This window comes from Mustela nivalis (assembly GCF_964662115.1).
Source record: "Mustela nivalis genome assembly, chromosome: 6".
Classification (NCBI taxonomy): domain Eukaryota; kingdom Metazoa; phylum Chordata; class Mammalia; order Carnivora; family Mustelidae; genus Mustela; species Mustela nivalis.
In genome coordinates, this window is record NC_139025.1 from 130,477,702 (window position 1) to 130,491,982 (window position 14,281).

At 43.1% G+C, this 14,281-nt stretch overlaps 1 protein-coding gene across 2 annotated transcripts; it reads right to left on the minus strand.

Moving 5' to 3' along the window:
* Window positions 1–337: 337 nt before the first annotated feature.
* On the minus strand, window positions 338–14,069 carry ARRDC4 (arrestin domain containing 4). 2 transcript variants are annotated; one of them, XM_082736248.1, is made up of 8 exons: window positions 13,506–14,069; window positions 9,113–9,179; window positions 8,718–8,865; window positions 6,666–6,768; window positions 5,415–5,671; window positions 4,762–4,924; window positions 3,491–3,645; window positions 338–3,110 (listed from the first exon to the last, which is right to left on the minus strand). In XM_082736248.1, exons 1-8 carry the CDS (start codon window positions 13,792–13,794, stop codon window positions 3,054–3,056), a joined length of 1,239 nt encoding a protein of 412 aa, XP_082592374.1. In that variant the 5' UTR covers window positions 13,795–14,069; the 3' UTR covers window positions 338–3,053. The 2 variants fall into 2 exon arrangements, with proteins under 2 accessions (XP_082592374.1, XP_082592375.1); XM_082736249.1 differs by lacking the exon at window positions 13,506–14,069 and adding an exon at window positions 13,007–13,360.
* Window positions 14,070–14,281: the final 212 nt, after the last annotated feature.

Below are 14,281 nucleotides of genomic sequence, written 5' to 3' on the forward strand. Positions count from 1 at the left end.
AAAACACAAAAGCTCGGGAAGCTTTAAAAAGTAACCATTGTCATTTGGGAATAAATGAAGGTAACACGCTCTCAACAACCAAGACAGCTTAGGCTTACTCATGCTACACTTTTCTTCATGGAATGCTAAACACTGATTTCCTTGGGGAAACTGAGCCCACTGTAAAACCAGGCTCAGAAGCCCCCAGGGCCCTCTGACCCGCTGATAGTCCGCATATGCAACAAAGGATCTTAATTTAACAGCAATTACACTTTGTCTTGTGGTACCCATTTCCCCTAAGTCTATAAGGATTTAAGTCATAGTCTTACCAAAACAAAGCAAACACAGAAGCAGCACCTCACAGCCTTAGTGTCATTTTATTAACAAAAGGAACCCATGGGGTTCAAACCAGAGTACAAAATACAATCTTTATTTTTTTTTTCCTGTAGGTTAAAGAGTTACATTTTTAATAATAAAAATAATTAAAAAAAACTTTCATAGTTAACTTATCAAAAACAAAACCCCTGCCTACTGAGTTTCTTATTGTGCAAAACAAAAACATAAAAATTAAAGTTCCACCCATGGAAGGATTTTGTGTGCCAAAAGATGCACATTTTCAATTTCAAAAAATTTTGCATCAAAAAGAAAATTCTAAGGCCACAGTTTCTTTGCAAACTAAACAGAATAACAAGCAAATAGCAGCTAAATTTTTATCTTCATTCCCAAGAATTCTGTTGCAATGTAGAATTTTCTACATTGATAGAATAATTTCTTGATTATGAGAAAAGATACGCAGTTTCAACCTACTGCTTAAGGTCAGATATACTGATACCAATTTGATAAGGCAAATCATACCTTTTACCTATTCTTTTAAGTGCTCCAAAATCAGCTTTGCTTTAATTTTGTGAGCACATTTCATGATGTCTCTGTTACAGGTGATAAAGCAATCCTAGTGAAGGATTCCACTGAACGACTTGGCTTTCTACATGGGGCCAAATAACTAAACTTCCTTCTTTCATACCGCTCTGCTTTGCTTCTTTCCCTTTATTTTTGGTATCACGGAGATGGACAATGTCTTGACAAGGCATAGAAGTCAAGAAACAATTGAAGAGGATCTTTTTTTTTTTAGAGGAAAAACAAAACTGCTTAGATAACACTTAAATACACAGATCTGTTTAAAAATACACAAAAACAAAGCAAAATTTAAACCAAAAAAAAGGCACTAAAAACCAAACCAGGAAATAAAGTTCTGTGACAATTTCAGTACCACAATTATTGGTGTAACAGTTTTGCACTGTGATTTTAAATAGTGGCTTATGATGAAAAAACTGCCTAAGATGCTTATGTGATTACAAAGAGAGGTATGTCCAGAAGGGGGAGAAGTATACGTTTACCTAATGCATGTAGAAAAATCCCTGATCAGATTGGCCAGCTAACTTCTAAATACAAAACTTAACCCTAGAGGAACTTTGATACTTGGGACTGAATATACCGACTGAAAGAAAAAATCACTTGCTCTGGGGAATGAAGTATGGCATTCTGCATGGGAAGCACCAGAGTTTCTGGGTCGAACCCATAAGGACGTCGAGAAAACCAAAGTACTCGGCTGGTCCAAGATCATTATCGTGGGGATCCCGCCTCCCCTCCTTTCCACTTAGGATCCAGGAACACTCTCAGCTCAGGAAACCGACAACAGACAAAAGGAGAAGTAAGGGGCCACGTGGGCACGAACAGAAGGGGAGTGGGCGATGGTAAAAACACTGCTCAGACTTCTAGCAGCAACACAATCTTGTTGGTCGGAATATCCTGAGGTTAAATGATAATAAAATATTGCACCAAAACGATAAAGAAAGAAAAAAAAATCACAGTTTAACTGGAACTACCAAAGAAATGGAATGGGAGTTAAGAGTGCACAGCACAGGGACTGCCCTATGCGGGCGTCAGGCTCTTGGCAGGAATTCAGTTTGTCCTTTTTAAAAACCATGGTTATTTGTACCCTCTTTTGATTTTGCGTTTATTTTTAAATACCCTTTGGCAGACATATATTAACTTCCGTATGGATCTTTCCCTTGGTCCACCTGCAGATTCAGTGATTCAGAAGAGGACTGCCACTGCCAATTAGCGAAAACTCCAAACAAGGCCCGTCAGGCCTAGCGTTTTCAAAAGATTCTGATAACCCCACTAGAGGTAGGTTAAGAAAGGCTTTTGGGGTTTTTTTGGTTTTTTTTTTTTTTTTTTTTTACTTTTTTTCCTGTGTAGTTATCAAGGCAGTCTGAGGACATAACCGTTTTTTTTTTTTCCCTTTTTTTTTTTCTACTGTGATCCTAGGTGAATAAGACATAGAGAAAATCAAACACATATCCTACCAAAGTACTTAAAGGGGTAAAAATCTAGCCTTTGACAAAACGTGTTCTCATGCTAAAATTCATCTTTCCCCTCTGAACTGACATGCCTTGCAAGGAACCCTTTTCTTGATTTCATAATACTGTAGAGCTGATTTATAAAGTGTCACCACATTAGAACCTCATCAAAAGGTTCTCCCAGGGACTTTGGTCCTATGGGACACTGTAAGAAACCACAAAGCCCCTGGATGTCAGCGTCACAGTGCATCTTTAGAGCAGGCCTTTCCTATTATGCTGCTACCTCCTTCAAAATCAAGGCTCCCAATGAGTCTATACTTCCTTAAAGCTTGGGGTAACTTCTGTTCCACTTGGAGAAACCTTTTGAAAGTGACGCTTGCGTAGCGTTTCCACTCTCCGTACAGTCTCTTCTCTTGAGCGCAGGCACCCTTCACTTACTCGGTCACTTTCGGCTTCCGGGACATTCTTGTCACGTTGACTTTTCACATCTGCTTCGCTGAGTTAAAGGGGACACACAACCCTATCATCCGCTCGTGCAAGAATCCTGTTGGCCCACTGGGAAGTTCACATATTCTTTAATTTCTATGACCTTCGATCTGGATGTTCGTTTCTGTCCTCGCACTCCTCTTCTCTCCCTCTTTTCCAGAAAGGCAAGGTCGGGGAAGGAACGGATACTTGAATCTGATGATGAACCCAGTGATTTCTGACATTTGCTCAGAGAATGAAGGAAACAGGCTGGGTCTCCTCGACATCAGGAGGATGTGGGTCAACCTGCGGAAGGGGAAGGAGCAAGGACCAGGCTTACTACCCCAGCACCCGGCAAATGATCTCAGTGTCTACTACTAATTACACAGTGGTTAGAAGCCAAGCTTTGAGCCTATTACTAAGAAGTCCCAGCGGGTCACTTAAGTGCTTTGTACTCCACGGCCACAGAGCACAATTTAGAGGCGATCACAGTACTCTATGGGCACACTATCATTTATAAAGAAAATATTACAAAAGGAGGTAATTGGATCAGTGCCGGTCTATCATCACTAGAAGATTTTTTTTAAGTATGTATCCCTTACTAATTAGGAATCAGCAACAGATACTTATAAAGGATTATTTCCCGAGGGCAAACTAAAAGTCTCATTTTCTTTAATTTTGCTTACCTCTGAATAAAGAGGCGGAGGCTGAAACCGGAATTCCTGTATGCAGGCGAACATGGGACAGCATGCTTCTCCCTCACAGTTAGGCGGCTGGGGGTAAGGAGGCACATGTCGAGAGAATTCCTCCTCGGACACCACATCTGCATAATTTGGTGGCGCTGGGACAAAAAAAAGAGTCTCAGAAATCCATGCAAAAATTCATCACATCAATCTCTTCTGAACTCTCATCAAAATAAGAAATTTAGCTAAATTTGCAAACAATGGTTCCCTCCCCCACCTCTAACGAGCAAGTTTTTGTGCCCATCAAGACAGAATATTCTGTTGTGAAATCGCTACTAAGTTACTGTATTCTACTCTTTTTTTGTTCAAAACTGTGAACTTTATTGATAAAAATATGATAATAAACTATAATTGTTCATTGATTTACTTTGCAGTTGCCATCCTGCAAATTCATATTAAAACTGGGCAAATAATACTATTTATATGTACACCAAAATCAGGCAATTATAAAAACACCTTCATTAATACGAGGTGGTACAAAATTCTGTGTGAACAATTCTTTGTGCAGAATGGTCTTGTGCATTCCAAGACACACAGCATCTCCGCCTGCTGCTAACTAAAATGCCAGTTGGGCTCCAAACAATAAACAACTCCCCCCACCACCATTTCCAAACCTCTCCTGGGGGGCACTACCATTCCTACTGAAAACTTGTTTTAGGCAAAACCTTCCAATAAAACTATTTTATGATCTTTCCTGGGTCTGCAGGTCACAGGTTCAACAATACCCTGGAGAATGAGCCCTTTGGTCATTTACTTTCAAATCATCCTGACATCTAAGCTACAGTGCTTCTTGGTGTAAGTGTCCCCCAGTACGGATGTATCTGGGGACCTCTAGGTTGTCCTAGGTTGTATTCTACTCTTCTAAGAGGTGCAGGTTATAGTGCAGGTGAGAAAAAGAAAATCACTGAAATGAGGCTACAGAAAATACATAGCACTGTCTGCTGATTGAATTTCGTGTTGTCTTACTGTTAATAAACGAGAATTGAGAGACGAAGACTATATTGTAGGCTCTGCCATCAGCACCTCTGTGTCCGGGATAAGCTAGGCTCTCCAGGTCCCTGCCAGGAAGGCAGTTTTGTAATGTCCAGTACTCAGAAGAGTCTGGAAAGCTGTGGTGGCGGGAGTCACCGTCGTCTGAGCACCGGTGGTCTTACGTGGTCCTCAGGGGCCCCACGCATAACATGCCATGCGCAAAGAACCTCCAAGCCTCGTACCTTCAGGTTGCTCCGGCAGAGTCAACGTCAGCCAGCTCATGTCCACGCTGAACTGGCTGGCGATGCTAGAGTTTCTGCTGCCAAAACCGTGGTATGGAATTGTGCCAATCACTAACGGCAGCTCGAGCATCAATTTTTTAGCACCAGGAATGTGAATATACACCTAATAGGTCAAAAAAAAAAAAGAAGAAAAAGAAAGAAAGGCAAAATTCTAAGTTAGACCTCCAATTTATTTTTTCCACAGAAGCAAGATCTTTGTTGCCTGCCACCACTTTCCCAAGAAAACTGTAAATGATCATGACCAAATAAAATGAAGAACAAACCAGACGAAGAGCCTAGGAAATCCAGTGACTGCTCTGCGATGGGGAACGGTAGCCTTAACATACTTTACTGTAAGCGAGCACGGCTTACATAGTAATTATAAAAAATGAAGTCTATGTTTTCAATATAACAAATACCCCTTAATGCATGTTAGTTAATTCAGTTCCTTAGGGGGACAGTTTTCAATTAAAAAGAAAGGCCAGCCTTCACCATTCCCGGGTCTGCTGTAATGTTGACCTACAAGGACACTTCCCAGGTACGACATGTGCGTATTTTTGCAGATATGGCAGCGAGCGCCGCATATTTTCCATCGTAAGGAGCTCTCCACTTACAGCTAAGGAATAGTCTACTCGGATAATGCAGCAATCCAGGATGGACGGAGTAACAGGTGGGATCTTCAGAGTCTTCCCATTCCACGTGTCGGTGCCCCCAGAAGCGATGTGGTTTCCTCGCACGTTGGCAACCATGTGCCGGACGGACTTTGTTCTCCCACTTGCCAAATACGTCTGGGTTTGGAAAATAGCAGCTTTGGGAACAATCAGCCGAGAGGAACAATTCTCTATCTCTGCGTAGATTGGAATGGCTTCTCCTAAAAAGGGAACAAAAACACCTTCAGAGACTTTCAGAAAGTTCTTACCATGGTGGAAGAGAGCCACTAACCAATTAAAGCAAAAGTTGCCACACAAACTTTGATGGAAAACTTGTATTGTGAATTTGCGTCAGAGATCTGAGAATTCACTGCAGGTCTTGGTAGATACTGGCTTCTACTTATTGCATTATTTGCTTCTCTAATGTAGCAATAGTACGTTGCCTGTTTGAAAGATATGTAAATGACTAGCATCTATAAAAATCAAGAAAAGACCTAAAAATAAATGACCCAGTACTATCTTGAGTACAAAAGATCACTAACAAAGTCATTAATGCCCATCAAGTTAAAATCTGCAGAACAGAGGAACACAGACATTGCATTTAAGGAACCGATGTGAAGGCATAACTGAAACAATGGGCGGAGCAGGTGACTTTCCCACCCCCATTATGTGTCCACCATTCCACCGTCTGGACCACATCCATCCCCAGTGAGCTAGAACCCTGGAGTGGAGGCCAGGCCCGGCGGAGGGAATCAGATCCTTCACAAATGGTGGTTCCATTATCCATCTGACTGTTCGGGAAGTTCCTGTTCTACACGCTCACGCCCCGTGTTTGTGCACACATCCCCGGCACGGGGTCAGAACGCCCCACAGGAGTTTCATGCCGTGACGGCACTCTTCTGAGCAACACTGCTCCTGACGTTCTTTTGCAACATCAAGTAAAATGCTGGCATTTTCCCATTCTCCCAGTTTTAGTCTTTGTCACTCAAGTGAAAGGACCAAAGTCAGAAATACCAGGAGTTTTACTGGATTCCACTCATCCAAACAAAAATACGTACATATCCATTATTTATATGAAAAACAGAAAGCCATATTATCCATGTCTTAAAACAGTCTGTACCTCATGAATTACAAAATACAATATTTAAAAATCACTTAAAAGTAGCTCATAACATGCATGACTCTTCCATTTGGACTTTCAAAAATTTTGCTTACCATTACAGTATCCTTTTCTTTCAATTTTGGCACTCAGTGAGACAGGACCAGACGTGAAAAACCAACAGCCAACCATTTTCTCTTGAGTTTTCAATACAGGGGTCTTGAAAATTACAAATAATAACATGACTTTAATTAAACCAGTAGAAAACTCACAGAACTTAAAATTATGTCATTCTTTATTAAACAGTTGAGTAGAAAGGTCTTCTAGGAAACAACTCAACTTTTTCATCCTCATGGGACATATTAGGCAAAATACTTGTTAAAACACAAAGCATTAAAAAAAAATCATTCTCTTTTTAGGAAAACTAAGATGAATTGTCAGACTCAAATAAGCTGATAACACCCTATTTTATCCTACAATCATTATAATTCTGGAAAATGATATACCTTCCCTTAAGGTAATGATAAAATATAACAGTAGAAACTATTAACATGACAGAGATGTTTTTTTCTTTTAAAGACTTTATGTGTAGGTTAGGTAAAAGAAGAAATGGCATAAAAATCAATAATCAAAATCTTCTGTTTCTTTTGGCATCTAAAATAAAGAAGAAGCAAATGGTCTTTTCCTGAATTCAGAAATGCATGATTGGCAGAAATTTCAAGTGCCCATTATTGAGACTGGTTTGGGGTCTTGTCTGAGGACAGCACAACACGCCCACCATAAAGGACCCACAAAGTTACTGAACAGACCTCCCCACCTTTAGCATTTAAAATGCTCCATTTAAAAGACACGCAAACCAAAAAAGCTCATCGTAAAACCTAAAGCAGCAATTCTTTTACTTAAAAAAAACCAAAACATTAAAGGATTAGTAGTTTCTCTTTTTGGCAAAAAAAATAAAATCTCCCTAAATCATTTGCCACAATGGTCCCATAGTTTAGAAATAGTCACCTTCCCAATTCTAAGTAGTTCTAAAAGCACAAGACAGTAATGTCAATTTGCAAAAAAACAAAAAAACAAGACAAAAACAAAACAACAAAAAAACCCAAGGTGTTACGTGGATGGTAACTTCCAGCTGTAACTGGAGCCTCAGCCTGGACTATTGGGTGCTGTCCCCAAGGGACCACGCAGCTAGAGTGTAACCAATACACTGCCACCCTCTCGAAGTGAACATTACAGTGAAGTCCATTCCATTTTTGAATGAAAATTGGGTGAAACACCTTTGAATTTGTTTTTTACCCTTCTCTTTAAAAACACTGGCTAGCGAAAGAAACCCCCAGCACTAATGATACATCTTTGGAGCATCCGTATCATGATGGAAAGTTCAAATTATCCCAGTGTTTTCTATGAAGTTAAAAAAAAAAAAAATCATTCATTCATATTTAAATGAAGAACCATTAGGTCCTCATAGCTATCATGAAAGTACAAGGTATAATTTTATATTATTTTGATAATATGGGTTTAGATAAAAGAATCTAGCTCATTAGCTCCCATCTTGCCTATTCTGTTGTTACTTACAGCGTAATCTTTCTTATCAGCCTACAGTATTTCTGGTGATGATTAGAAGTTCAATGCTTTAATGTGGCCAAATCTGTCATAAGGAAATGATAAGAGAAAGGCTCTCCACAGCAGCTGCGCGCACTTACTTAATGTTGGAAAATGACATGCAAAATGGAAGGATACATAGCATAATGGCCTGATCCTCAATAACAGGCTGAGCTTGATTAATACTCTTCCATAATTACTGTTCCTCAACCTGCTATTATTGAAGAGTTTAGAATACCACCGCCCCGTGAATGTGGCCGCTCTGGGGAAAGTAAGCCCTCTCTGTGTGCGCATTAGTGTTATTAAGCCTTATTAATGCATTTCAAGCCTGTGTAACTTTTTGGCAAAAGCAGCCCCGAACAACGAAGACATAATCAATAGTATTAACACACACAATTTGTAATTTGCCCAACCTAGAATCACACATTTATCGCGAAGGCCCACGGGTTACAAGATAGTATGAGAAAGTGACAGGACGGGCTAGCGTCGCACGGGCTTGGTGTACACAGCAGTACTGATGGAAGCGAGGAAGGGAGGGGAGGAGGAAGAGGAGGAGGAAGACTCACTAGTAACGCTGGTGCATTGACATCGATGTGACTAACAACCTGGAGCTCCCGCTTCACACTCTGGTCAGGTACCTTGGGTCGTTCCAAAACTGCCCTCACACAGTACTGAATACTTCCGTATTTCCCGGTGAATGAGGTTACTAAAGGTCTGAAACGAACCAAAGAGGTTAATTGAGAAGTTCATCTTTCAGTGAAACACTACTGGAAAAACACCCTTAAAGTAAGTGTTGGTTTGGGTTAAAAAAAAAATAAAAAGAATGTGAACAGGGGAAGTCTGTGAGGGGCTATTCAAGATCAATGGGCATCGCTGAGTTTCAAAGATACTCGGCACCCTCTTCTCAGGACTGGCGTATTGCAGAGAAAGAAAATCATAAAAGTAGTATCGTTTCACTTACTCAGATGGAAGTTGAAAGCTAAATGGAAATTCATGTTTTCCAGGCTGTAGTAAGAGGATGCCTTCACCTAAAAAAGAAAATACATTTTTAACTGAGGTTCCTATTAGATCAAGAATTTTCACAAGTTAAGTCCTATTTTTTTAAAGGGAGGTTTCCCCTGGAGTATCCAGGATATTCCAAAAAGTACATTAATCTCTAAGATTTAGAGAATTAGAGTGTCAATCAGTTTCTACCAAGTTTCATTAATTTCAAACCATATATATACACATACAGCTTCCACCTTTAAAGGGACCAATCACACAAGTATCAGAACCCAGAGGTCACACGTACATCCACATTATGTATATACATGCACATATCTGTATACATGCACACACAAGTATACCTGTAACACGTGTGTGCGTGTACACATACACATTTGTTTGCCCACTCATAAACTAGCACAAGTGTCCCAACATTATATGATAAATGCACACCAATGTTATTACACTAATAGTATATGTTATAGTATACTATTATACTAATATGAAATACCAATATTAAAATGGATTGAAAGCTGATTTAGCAAAAAAATGCATCTATTTATTTTGGGTGTACAATAAAAATCTGATTCTGTATTCCTTAGGCAAAAATGCAAAAAGAAGGTGAAAAATTTCCTTAGGATATTGTGAAGACTGAGTATAATTCCAAACAGCCAAACCAACAGGACAACTTACAAGGTAAGGGTCATGCATTTACATTTAAGCTCTACCAATTAATAGGTGGTTAGTTAATTGGTGGTTAAGTCAACATACAGAGCAGGGTCTGCCAAGCACAGCCATGACTCCTCCCTCCTAGTCTGGGCCTGGGTCAGCCAGCTGGGTTTTCTCTCACGCAGAGGCTTAGCCCCGCTTGTCAAGGCTGAGCTGCAGGGGGCAGATAGACCCTGGGACGCCCGGGCACTGCTGGGGTTCCCGTGAACACACAAACAACCGGCATCATTCAGATCCAAAGTCAACTCCAGGCTGTCACGTGGTTCAGACAGCTCTGCCGAGACACTTAGAAACTTCCCCTTCACTTTATGCTCATCGATTCAAGTTCTGAACTAAACCCCCTCATGAAGGGTGGCACGATTCAGAAGAAGAAAGTGCAACAGAAATGAGAACTTTCTTCAAGATTTGCCTGGTCAGTTGATACTAAAAACAGAGCTTCCTACTGTATGCGTTCATTCAAAAAAGAGAGAGACATTTAAAGGGCTGGTAAAATGGAATATTTTTTCACTTACTAGAAACAATTAACATTTTAACCTTGTACTTTCAGAAAACAGGAATGCATTATTGTCCCATTTAGTCTTCTGAATCTGTCCCCAATTTTCAGCATGTAATATATTAGAGGGAATAAAAGTAAGGTATTTACCACTGAAAGGTCATTCAAATAAGAAGCACAGCACAAGTAGGGGACTTGGAGGCAATGTGAACAAGGGACAGGGACATGAGGCCCTGTTCAACCACAGTGATGAAGGCGGTCCCCGGGGCTCAGCTGTGCCTAGGGCTGCCCTCCCAGTGAGACTCAGCACTGTTACTGCTATGCTAGAGCGTAAAAGGTTCCAGGCAATCCTGATGAGAGCTGGACAAAAGTTCTAAGTTACAACCTTTAGACTATGGAATATGACAAGCCGTGTCCTTTACAATGCTTAGAAACGTGGGTTTCATGTGAGTTCAAACCTCACAGCGCTTAGACAGCAGGCATGGTGGATACAAAGATGTGTAAGGTCAATTCTCAGACAGACTGCAGGAAGAGAGGAGGCTACAGACACACACACAGTCATGAGCACAGAGTGCAGGAGCCCCGGGAGGGGACAGTACCTGCTCTGCACCTGAGAGCCGGCACGGAGAGGTGCAGGAGGGGGTTTCAGAGGAAGGGAACAGCATGAGGCCGGGCACAGTGGGCATGTGTGGAGAAGAGCATTACTTGGGCTACCGAGAGAGAGAAAATTCTCTTACCATAGAGAATACAAATGAACACAGGAACTAGAACATTTAAAACAAGACTTTCAATCACCTCCATACATAAATAGGAACACAAATGGAGAAAGTTGATAAACCTAGTTTATAGGATTTGGAAACAAATCTTAGTTTTCTTCCTTTCTCTTATGACTATTATTTTTTTGTTAAAAGTCTCACAGGCTGAATCACATGCCCATTTCCGCCTCTGTTCTCATGATTCAGTGCTTCTGCCTTATACACTGAAGACTACAGTGTCACAGAGAGGCATTCCAATCACCAATGGTCTTATGGCCTGAGCTCCTCACTCAAGGCACTAAGTGGGAGCTTAGAGCATCATTACAGAGTCAGAGACTTGGGCTCAGGAAGGTTCAGGGACTCCCACAAGGTCATACTGCTGGTGGGTGACCAAGTAAAACCAATTCTCTGTTCTGTTTTGTCTTTTTACCATAATTCCTCAATAATTTAAAAAAATGAAGAAAATCAATCACAATGATAGCAAGTAGATTAGATTAACAGTGCCAAACAGTTACTCGGGGAGGTTTCCTGAAAATCTCATAGACACATTTTCCAAAAATCTAGATTTCTAAAAATCTCTTCGGATGACTGAAATTCAGCTAGTGTTTGGAAAACAAATGACCCTGAGAATCTACAGTTATGTAAACTTGCTAACTTCTTCCAAGCTACAGATATTATGAGTGTTCTTTTTATTTTTCTCTCATGAGATCCCCTAAAGCAAACTATGATTTTTTTAAATAAAACAATTTTTGCCAATATTTGGTACGATATCTTTTGAGAAAACAAGCTAAAATTTTTCAGCTTGCCTAGGCTAGGACATTCTATTCCATCAGAATGAAAAAGCAAGATCTAGCCTGTGATTCTAAACAGTATTTGTCAGACCAGATTCTACCAAAGCAATTTCTTTATTGCTAATCCCAGGTCCAACTGCTATTAATCTCACTTCTATTTACTCAGTAGTTATGGGCACAGAGATCTAGAGAGTCCAAAGTCCTGGACAAAACCACCTTACGTCTCTCTTCAATGATCCTTGACTCCAGTCAGCCATCTTGAAAATCTGTGTTGTCCCAACCACTGGGGGAGGCATGTGTGGGCTGATCCTGGAAACCACACTGAGGAGAGGGTGACCCAACACACTGCACTGGTGAATTCAAAAGAAGGCTTTGGTTCCAAATGTGCTCTTTCCCCACTACAATACTTGGGATCACTGGATTCTCACATACCTTGAGGATTTAACTGCGAACAGTCTACTTCTCCAAAGTAGGAAAAGTCAAAATTGCACATACTATTTCCTGTGTATAAGACACAGAGAAGGTTAAAACATTAAGACTGTTTATACCATTTTTTCCTTTTATAGATAAAAGCTGAAGCTGATTAGGCAGGAAGGTAAAGTAGTTAAAGCAGCTGCCACCAGCTTCTTGAAGAGCAAGACTCCTAGTATTTTCATGATTAAGATGATCAATTTTTGCATAGTTCTTATATACAATTTTATACAATTTTATATTTATACACAGAGTATACAAACAGATGAAACAGCTATGTCATGGTTGCCACAGAAGCCCTTGGAAAGACCTGCATTATAACTGGACTTCACCAGAGTGGACTAGAAGTGGGTAATCGTTCCTCCCGAACCTTGGCAACACCCGGATCCCACTGTCTCAAAAGGCCTACACTGCGGCTGGGAGGGGAGGGGGATGTTGCAAGTTAACAAAAAGAAGCAAAGAAAAAAAGACAAAATAAGGGCAGAAGCAGAACTCTTAAGTTACTCGGCTCCCAGAAGAGAGAAACCAAGTATGATGGTCAAGAAACACTTCCGCTGAACTCCCTGAACTACTTCCCTCTTCCCAAGACTGAGGTTTTGCTAAATCATCTTGAACCGAGAAGGAGAGTCTACCTCCAGAATGGGAAGAAGGGGAGGCCCATAAAACACTGAGCACCAAGCATGGGACCTCATCGTCTGATTCCGCTCTCCATCCCTCAGGCCAGAAGGGACTGGACCTAGATCCCCCGGTCTTAGATTTCTGACTGCTCATCACAGGTTCCCATGGCAACGGTTCATTCCAGCGGCGATCCTGGAAGGTCCTGGGACGCCTGGCGCTGGGCAGGACCAAGCGAACCGGCCGCGAGGCGCCAGGAAGACGTGCGCACTCCCCTCGCGGGATCGTCCCCACTGCTTTGCAACGGGGGGCACAGGCATTGTTACCCTCCCGTCACCGGCCACCAAACCGAGGCTCCGGCCACCAAGTGGGCGGACCCCAGCCCCGGATCCCGCCCCCACCTCTCCCCCTCAGCCGGTGGGCATCCGCCGGCGCGCGCCCTCCCGGTTCCTGCCAGCCCCTCTGCGGAGACTCCGTGACCCATCGGGGACCCCCGGGGCCGTGGCCCTCGCTCACCGGCCGGGGGCTCGCGCAGGCTCAGGCGCACGTTCAAGTACTCCACCTCCGAGGCGGCGGCCGGGGATGCGGCGCCAGGGCTCGGGCCCCAGGCGGCAGTCGCTCGGCCGTGGGCCTCCAGGCGCAGCGCGCGCAGGGCCACCGGCTCGGCCGCCTCCAGCAGCACGTGTCCCGCCACCGTCTCGCCGCTCGAGTAGCAGCCCTTGCGCTCATCCTCGAACACCAGACCCAAGCTCTTCACGCGGCCCTCGGAGCCCACGGCCGCCGCGGACCCCGCCTCGCCGCCCATCCCGCCGGGCGATGGGGCCGCGCCAGGGAGGTCGGCAGCTGCCCGGAGCCGGCCTGGCGAGCGGAGGGGCGCCGCTGTCACGGGCGCCCGCCGCACGCTGAGGGCCGCTGCGGCCGCTGTGCGGTACCCGGTGAAGCCCTGGCGCGCCGCGGGGCCTATCGCTTTAACAAACCCCGGTGGGTCTGGACAGGGGCCGGGACAGCCCACCCCCGGCGCGCGCCCATAGGCCGGCTGTGAGTCCTGCCTCGTGCCGATTGGTTGTAAATGGCCACTGAGTCATTTCATAGGCGCTCCCACGCACCGGATGGCGCAGGTAGGCAGTGCGTGATCAGACGGCAGTGACCAATCGGGGTACGCAGGCGTACACGTGCACAGGCCGCTTATTGGCTGGAACAAGGCACAGTCCTGGGGCACTGACCAATAGTGAGGCGGTGCGCCCATGTGGACAGATAGTGGGAAACAATATTTGTTAGGGAGGGGGCGGAAC